This window comes from Glandiceps talaboti, chromosome 8 (assembly GCF_964340395.1).
Source record: "Glandiceps talaboti chromosome 8, keGlaTala1.1, whole genome shotgun sequence".
NCBI lineage: Eukaryota > Metazoa > Hemichordata > Enteropneusta > Spengelidae > Glandiceps > Glandiceps talaboti.
In genome coordinates, this window is record NC_135556.1 from 26,600,336 (window position 1) to 26,610,086 (window position 9,751).

Sequence of the window (9,751 nt, forward strand, 5' to 3'; positions counted from 1 at the left end):
GGCAACGCTAGCATATTGGCAGTGTTGTTTTTCCTCTATTTCTCATCTTTCATCGTTCTTCTAGAGATGATTAAATTATCATATTTCTTCATTCCAAATTTAGCTGGGAAAGAAAAGTAATTAGGAATAAGATATGATGAATGTGGTGGGCATGCATTGTCAACCAAATGTTGTATTATTTTGGTACCTTGTCATCATTGGAAAGACTTCCCCAAACGAGAGACTGAGTAACCGAGACTAACAATCCTATCAATAAAACACTATATGGAATGACTGTCAACTTTATCATTCTCATCATCATCATCATCATCATCATCATCATCATCATCATCATCATCATCATCATCATCATATGCAACTATATCATCATCTTCATCGTCACCATTTGCAACATCATCATCATCATCATCATCATCATCATCATCATCATTGCCATCCTCATCTTCCTCCTCGTCAATGCCATCATCATTTGCATCATCATCACCACCACCATCACCACCACCTCCATCGATAAGAATTAGTTGTATAATATATTCTTGTTATAGTACATGTACATGTTTGTTTCATAATACAGAGACTAACACATAACCAGGATTTTTATAAATTGTGTGATGCATCATAGTCATACGTTGGATTTTAAAATATATTAACATTATATAAGTAACACAGCATATAACTTGTATGACTTGTTCATGTTAGAGAAGAAATAGAGTTCCTTATAATGAACGTAACTGTGAGAGAAAATTCAACTTTGAATACTCACGAATAAATATACACGCACAGGTAAGTGCACAGGCAGCAAGATAAGATGAGGTCGTGTTTGAAACAGTTACGTCTCTTGTATCTACAACAATGTTCGACTCTATGATTATATGAGAACTGTAAATTATGACAGTCTCAAATTTTTTGAATTTTCACTTCAATATACTCAGGGTCACACAAAAATTCCCTCTCACTTCCGCACGTATCCTTGCAAATCGGACGATGTTGTGAATATGACCCAAATGTAAGGTGAAAGGTTAAGGGTCACAATAAGATGGCGACCAAAGCACGGGTTTCTTTTTGATTTGTTATGATTTGACATAAACTACTGTCCAAGTTTCAACGTTGTCCTTTAAAGACTCACAAGGCAATGAATCTCAAAGGGCTTTTCCAAGATTTTAACCCAAGGTAATGATTTTCATTCGTATTTCTTCAAACCGGTGATCTCAAACTGTTTTTCTTTGTATGTGATGTCGGGATTTGTGTTCGTCGTCACATTGTAGTGTGAACCACAGTCCCCACATCATGATAGAGGGACTGTGTGTGAACACATACATTTTTAAGAGAATTATTTCAACACTTGTGAATATAGTTTCCTTTAAAGTAAGTTTCTGACTTTTTCTTTATTTTTTTCTTTCCTACAGTAAATTTCTGGTATATTCATTCCTCTTGATATTTACACTGTTGTTGGCATTGAAGTTAGACGGAACTGTAACATGTAGTTACTGGGCAGTTTTTATCCCTATCTGGATTTGGAACGTCATAGTTTTCAGTGGTGCAGCAGTGGGGACAATTGTATGGATAAAACATCCTACATACAGGTAAAACTTAGAAATATTGAAGTACTAAATTTGTGGAAAGTAAAGTGTTGTGTTAGTACATTTGTTTTATAATATTTTGTGTACCTTTAAGAAATAGACTGGGATGTTATAAACAAAACAAAGCCTAGCCTGCTGACATATGTTAGCGCTACACTCATTCACTATATGAACAAGTGTAGTAGAACTCGTGAGTAGACATACAGGCCAAGCAAAGCCAAATTCCTTTATGTTCAATCAGTCAAACTTGTGTTAGTCACTTTTGCAAAGCATGCATGCTCATAGTGGCCACTTCAAATTAAAATCAGGTCTATCTGACAGTGCCAAAAGTGTGTGTGTGTGTCACAAACATATTTATATCGGGTAGATGTTCATGTAAGAAACCAGAGGACATTCATTAAAAGTTGAAAAGAAATGCTGTTGACTGGAAGTTAGGAAGAACTTTTTCACCCAGAGAATTGTTAAAATATGGAACAACCTACCTGAGAGGGCTATCAATGCTACATCAGTGAACAATTTTAAGAATCGCATTGACAGTTTCCTGGACTCTCAACCCCTGAAATATAATATAGACGAACCATACTATATGTAATCTGGACCGGACAAGCTACTACAACTATTGGATATATGAGAGAGCTGAACATAGAGGCTCAGAGAGCCTGCGTTCAGAATCAACACTATAAACTATAAACACTATAAAAGAACAACACATGCCAACTTTAGTCTCGTGCTATCTTTCATCCAATCATAAGATCCGTCTCAGAGATGATTCGATAAAATGTTGCCATCCAGACTAATGTCAACTGATTACAAATGAAAACAAATCAAGAGTAACACTTTACCACTTGTATAGATATATCAAGTTAATAGATGGTTTATTCCTTATGGTAACAAAACAAAAGTAAAAATTGTTAAAACAATGCTGAAAGTCTGGTATAACTATAAATGTAAAGATGTTGATTTACTGCATCCAAATTGAATCATCTAGCATTTTAAGGTGTAGCTTGAATTTCATTTCAAAATGAAAATTCATCAAAAATACAAGACTCTATAATATTTGAAGTTAAGATAAATGTACATCATACTATTTATCTAATATTTTTATTTACTTTTTCTGAATTTCTCTTTTCAGAGTGGAAGGTGAAGGGTATGTGGATTTCAAAGCAATGCATATATGTGTCATATTGAATGTGTTGTTGTTTATATTTGAAATCTTGTCATGTGACAATATGGAAACAGACCGGCATCTATGGATCTTAGTCTTCATGCCTCTGTTCTTTGTTTCACCATTGTCAATTGCAGCGTGTATATGGGGCTTCCGACATGACAGATCATTAGAAGTGAGTATGAATAACTTACACTTATTGGTTATCACTGTTGTGAAACTTTTGTTGCAAATACATAATTTAATAGATAAAAAAATTATAAACCTGGTGACTTATTGCAACATAGTGAATAGAATCCTAACTCAAAGTCAAGATTTATGGAAAAAGATCAAATACTAACTGTTAGCTATCAGATATGTTGTTATAAGAAATATACTGCTATATATATGGCTAATGTTGTACCTAATGCAGGATCTCAGTTTGGTGAAGTGGTTGTGAGAATGGGTTGAGAAGTAACACCCCCACCACCACCACCACAACGACAACCACCACCACCACCTCCTTCCATGACATGCACAGCTATCTATATGATCTGTATTAGCTGTGCAATTAAGTGTGTGCCTATTATATATCTAATTGTGTTAAACTTTATTTTCATTTATAGCTTGAAGCAATCCTGTCTGTCAATATTTTACAGTTTATATTCATAGCACTGAGATTGGATAGGGTCATCACATGGAGCTGGGTGGTAAGTTCAAAATTGAACAAAATATTGTGTTTTAAAGAATTAGAATTTAACTAATTGAGTTGTGCCGCTTCACCATTATTGTCAAATATAATTGCAACTGCTAATTCAGGTCTGTGTTTTGAGTAAACTTTCTATAGAACATTACATTGTATTACCTTACCTTATTATACTTTTGTTCATTATATTTTTTTAATACAAATTTTGGTTTTGAAAATTATCAATATTCATATAAGGACCATTTTGCTGTTCATTACAAACAGTTTAACATAGCCCAGACTCTTGACTGTCTGGCTTGGCAATGTCAAATCAAACTTCAAAGTCAAGCCAGATAACAAAGTTTTAGGTTGGCTTTACAAGTGATTTAATGCCCATATCACAATATATCTAGTGCAAAGTAAACCTCATGGGTTCTCGTAGAGTAGTGGAACATGCTTTAATACGTTTATATTCCATTCTATACCACCAGAGAAGTCATTATTACTTTCTTATATATACACACTATGTTGTTGAAAACCAAGGTTAGCCTTTTTGGCAAGGACATATTATTGCTGTTGCACACTAATTTACCTACCACTTTCACTACTGGACATTTCTAATTCTAATTCTATCTACTTTTTCTTGTCTATTCTCTTTACAGATAGTGTTTATACCACTCTGGATATTAATGTGTTTATTATGTCTAATAGTGATTTATTATGTGATCTGGTCTATCTTGTTTATGAGATCTTCAGACATCATGGCAGAACAGAGACGAGCTCATGTCATGATGGCATTTACAGCTATGGCATTGGTTGTACCATTGTTGACGTGGGAGGTAAGCTATCTCAAATTGGGTTGTACCATTGTTGATGTGGGAGGTAAGCTATCTATCTCAGATTGGGTTGTACCATTGTTGACGTGGGAGGTAAGCTAGCTATCTCAGATTGGGTTGTACCATTGTTGATGTGGGAGATAAGCTAGCTATCTCAGATTGGGTTGTACCATTGTTGATGTGGGAGGTAAGCTAGCTCAGATTGGGTTGTACCATTGTTGACGTGGGAGGTAAGCTAGCCCAGATTGGGTTGTACCATTGTTGATGTGGGAGATAAGCTATCTCAGATTGGGTTGACATGGCAGTGTGCCCTCTAATGATAGCCAAATTTTGTTGTTGTGGGTCAAACTGAGAAAAACTGTTATTTCTTGTGAGTCACCACATAGAAAGAGATAGGGAATACCAAATTTTGGTGCATCACTAGAAATTGTGTGCGGCAGTGGCGTGTCAAATATCTCAGACAGTTATATGACCATTATTGATGAAGTAGTGTGAATACCTAATAACTCTTGTTGTGATTTTGTAGGTGTTACTTGCCAATCGGTTAGATGGTTCAAATGACTATGCCTTTGTGGCTATCTTTGCACCACTCTATATCTCCCTACTGACACTCATTGGGACAGCATTTGGACAGAAAGGAGGAAATCCATGTAAGTAAAACAACATGTTGGCAGAAATGATAAAAAGTTGTATGAAATTGTAATGCAATATAGCATGTTATATCTTTTTATATTAGGATAAATAATAAACCATTTAATTTGATTATTAAAATAACAAGTATGATTTTTGGTGATGATGGTGTACTGCCAAAGTGAAATCAATACACAGACAAAAGAATTTATCTAAAATTTTACCAGCTGAATGCTTGAATTTTGAATTTTTTTCAGGGTGGTTTGGCATCAGGAAAGACTTTTGTCAATTTCTTCTGGAAGTGTGCCCTTTCCTTCAAGAATATGGAAATATCTCCTACAAAATACAGCGAAATATGAATAATGACACCCCAGACTCACAGGATATTGAAAGAGACTCCCTATCAGACAATGGAAAATACAAAATAAGCATCAGTTCATCAAGGATTGTGATGCCTGTTATTTCCATAGAAACGCCAGATTAATATAAACAAATCAAGATTTATCTATACAAAGTGACTATATATTTCATGGAAAGAAAACTTATGATTCTTATTCACTGCTGACTTTATAACCTAAATCATGGAATGAACACTGCTGTTTGTAATTATAAAAACTCGCTTTAATACAACCAAAATCACTATTGTGTCTCAGTACAGTCTACACAACATTGAACCTGTCGTTCAATTTTCCATTTTACTGTTGTCAGAGATATTATGCCAAATGTTTCTGATACTGAAATGTTCTACCTGTTATCTCTCATTCATGATCACTCAATTAGTACACAATGTAAATAATGTTACAATTACACTCCCACAGTTACTGCAAACTTATAAATAAGCACCCAGGCTCTCACTCGGTGGCATACTCCAAAAGAAAAATGGTACGTTCAGTTATAAGTACAAATTTAGTATCAATGATAATGATGTTGCATAGACTGTACTATAGACACAACAGTGATCTTAGTTGTAAAATTGCATATGTGCAATAATGAAAAGACAAGAAGTCTTTGAAATCCACAGGTGATAAAATATTTGAAGGTAAATGCCACCCTTATCGGTGTGTAAATTTGGAAGGTTTTTTGCACATAAGAGATATTTTATGAGATGTAATCTGATCAAAATCTGATGTTTGTGTTGTTATTGTTCATTTCAAAATTATTATCTGAACGTTCATTTCTCCTAGAATGGTCTTGTGTATTATATGTGTACATTTTGGTCTTGATTGCCGACCCCAACTTAAATTCAAACACACAATACAAAGGTGGTGATTCAAGTACAATTAGATCAGATGAACAACTGACCTTAAGATCAGATTTTAATCAGATTGATGTAGATTACGTTTTTAAATGTGTAAGTCGTATATAGAGTATGATTTGTACATATAAGTAGGGCTTATAAAGAGTATGTTTTTGTATGTGTGATCATAGACAGTTGAGTGGATCCACTGTCTATGGTGTTATAAAACTATTATAAAGACAATATACAATTGTGTATGGTGTGAATACAAATAGGGCAATACGGATAATACATTATGCATTGAGTGGTGCTGATACAAAGAATGGTTTGTATTGGTACATATGAGTTAGGTTTATAGAGAATATGTTTTGTATATATGAATATGGATGACACAGAATGTATGATATGCATAAAAATGTAGCATGAGTGGCCCTCTTTTGGTTGAAGTTTGTGACTGAGTGAAAGGCAAATACACAATTTGATGGGGATGGAGAGGGTTGGAAGGTGGGGGAGGAGAGCCAAAACACTTGCATACCAAGTTAGAATGAAATCTGGAGGAAGTGTATACTTGTACATTCAAATTAGTGTGTATGTGTATGTCTGTGTGTATGTATACATGTGTGTGTGTATACGTGTGTGTGTAGACATGTGTGTGTATACATTTGTATGTGTATGTGTGTATACATTGTGTATACATGTGTGTGTATGTGTGTGTATGTGTATATACATGTGTGTGTGTATGTATGTATGTATGTATTTATGTATGTGTATGTATGTATGTATGTATGTATGTATGTATGTATGTGTGTATGTATGAACACGTGTGTGTATGTGTATATGTATGTATGTATGTATGTGTATGTATGTATGTATGTATGTGTGTATACATGTGTGTGTGTGTGTGTGTGTATATATATATATGTATGTGTGTATACATGTGTGCGGGTGTCCTCACCATGTCACTACAAGTGAGAGAGTGGAGAGAGACAAACAGAGAGATAGGGAATATGATATTATTTGAATCACTGGATTTAACATTTAAGATATCAAGGTGCACACAGTGATAGTAATGATATAAATTTTGATAATCATGTGATCAACTTTAACTATTGTAACTTATGTAGAAGACAAGGTGTCTTCAAATTTCTGCTTTATTGTGAAAACTCACCATGCCAAGTGTTTTTTCATTAACTTATCTGTCGTAAAATTTCTGAACCATAAATGATTGAGTACTAAAAATATGAACCAAATTATTATTTTTATATGAATATATATGGTATGTGATGAAATGTTTTTATTGTATGCTTCCAATCAAGTACAAATATAAAATGATTAGAGATTATTATTGAAAATTACAATTTTGTAAAATTGATATTTTTTTGTACCTCTATGTCCTACTTTATTCAGTTATGAAAATATACTAAATCATGTCTGAACACTAATGTAGGGCAAAATGAAGAAAAACAAAAGAAAATTGTACTTGAATTCTAGATGGCGGTATTGAGAAATCTACAGTCCATACCGCTTCATCAAGAAACAAGTGTTCAGAGTAAATGACAGACATTATGTTTTCTTGGCAGTTCAAAGTTTCGAACCAAGATAGATTTCAACTTCTTTAAATCATGTGAACTCGGTAATAAAAATCTAAGTGGATAAAAGAACACATAAACAAACAAAGCTACTGATGTCTGAAGTTTAACAGATCAATATTAAGATTTGTATGTTCAGCTTTACATGTACTTATACAAATGGCGAGTACACTTCCTAAATCTTATTTCCAAATTGATTACAGTTTGTTTATTTAAGATTTCCACTTCAATTATTTTGTTTTGGTAAGTTGATCTTCTAGCTGTAAACTGATTCCATGTCAATGTTTGTATTTGTCATTTTGTCAACCAATATCTACAGTTGTTATCATTTTTAGTGGATAATCTCTTCAAGCAAAATAAACATCATAAGTACCTCTAATATCTTTTAAAAGGAAGTTTGTTTTTGTGGCAATCTCTAAATTCACCTACATCATAAGTACCTTTAATATCTTTTTTGTTTAAAAGGATGTTTGTTTTGTGTGACAATCTCAGACTCACCAAATCAGCTTTGCATTTAATTTTCTAAGTTGGATTTAATAACATCCAATAAGATTACATGTCTGGTTCAATTAGTTGACGTTTTGTTACGCTGTGTTCCTGTTGCATTCTATGACTGGAGGAAAGAAAGCACAACTAGATTCGTTGTCTGTATTCTACACTTTTGCTTTGCTATTATGAACGTTACGTTACCATGAACGTTACAATTGCAGAATTTGACTTTTCAAGAGTATCTGCTTACATGTGTTATTCACCCCCACCCCCACCCCCTCCCCCACACACCCACATCCCACCATCTTGTCATTCTATCCTAACATTAAAATCCATATAAAATGTACCATATTTGATTTATTCCTAGCAAGATTCCTAAGAAGACATTTTGGAAGTGTTTACACTTTGACAACTGACTATCTAAGTATGGCCGAGGACCCATGTTTTTCTCCAGGCACCCATTTTTACACATGTAGCCAATAATTGTAAAAGCTTAGCATCCAGGCAAAGCTAGATCCTGTCATTGTTGTACACATTTCACAACATTTTTACTCAGTAAACCAGTTTGTTTTGCCTGATTGGTTCCGTTGCAAGCCTTCTATTTATTAAGTGGGTGTTCCTCTAGTGCAAAATAGGCAAATGGGGACACATTCAATATGATTAATCCTAAGATCCACAATCAGTTAATGTGTCAGTGGATGTAGGACATAGATTTTTACTCTTGAAAACATACCTATGACCTTCAGGAGGAATTGTACCAGGCACTACTTGGTTTCTTCTCTAGGATTTATCTATCCCAATTATTCCATGGGTGATGTCATTGAGTGTTAGCTTTGTTGTTTTGGATCAACTCTTTTAAGCAATCAACAATCCATTGGGGTATTAACTGCAGACAGAATAGTTTGTGCTATTTCTAATCTTCCTATTGTTCAAAATGTACACAGACCAAATAAATTGGGAATTCAAAGTGATGTGTAAATCCCTAAAAAAATATCAAATTACCATAATTACCAACTAACCACAAGTAACAAACCAGAGATAGTTAGTAACTGGTATGTAAAATCTGGTATCAACTAAAATTTCTAAACATTCCAATATGTACTAACACTGCTACTGAAGGTCACACCTGTATATCGCATATTACCAGTGAAACAGTCAACCCAAATACAAGTTTGATTCTACTAATGTATACAAACAAAAAAGGTAAATCTCAGAGGCTGCATTCTATAGTTGGTTGTTGTCACTGTACCTCGGGGATTTAAGCTACATTCAGTCACTTTAAAAGGAAGGCTTCCAAAATGGAAAAGTGGCATTGTACAAACTGAAAACACAGAAGATTTAACTGTGTTTTTATTGTACCACAGTGTGTATACAAACACACAAACTCTGATAATAGATGTGATCACTTGGAAACTCAACATTCATTGAATAATGGTTCTGTTCTGAGTGTGTTGTCTGTCAAAGCACTGATTGAGAGAATTAAAGGAGATCTTTTATCAACTCCATTTTTCAGACCTGAGATCTTGGTGCCTGTCTTCATTTCAGCAGATTAGAGCATTTG

General features: G+C 34.1%; 1 protein-coding gene across 1 annotated transcript; it reads left to right on the forward strand.

The window, feature by feature from the left end:
- Positions 1–1,039: 1,039 nt before the first annotated feature.
- Positions 1,040–5,612, forward strand: LOC144438994 (transmembrane protein 185A-like). The gene is made up of 7 exons (XM_078128231.1): positions 1,040–1,170; positions 1,407–1,583; positions 2,713–2,920; positions 3,351–3,434; positions 4,072–4,248; positions 4,772–4,895; positions 5,133–5,612. Exons 1-7 carry the CDS (start codon positions 1,133–1,135, stop codon positions 5,357–5,359), a joined length of 1,035 nt encoding a protein of 344 aa, XP_077984357.1. The 5' UTR covers positions 1,040–1,132; the 3' UTR covers positions 5,360–5,612.
- The last annotated feature ends 4,139 nt before the right edge of the window (positions 5,613–9,751 follow it).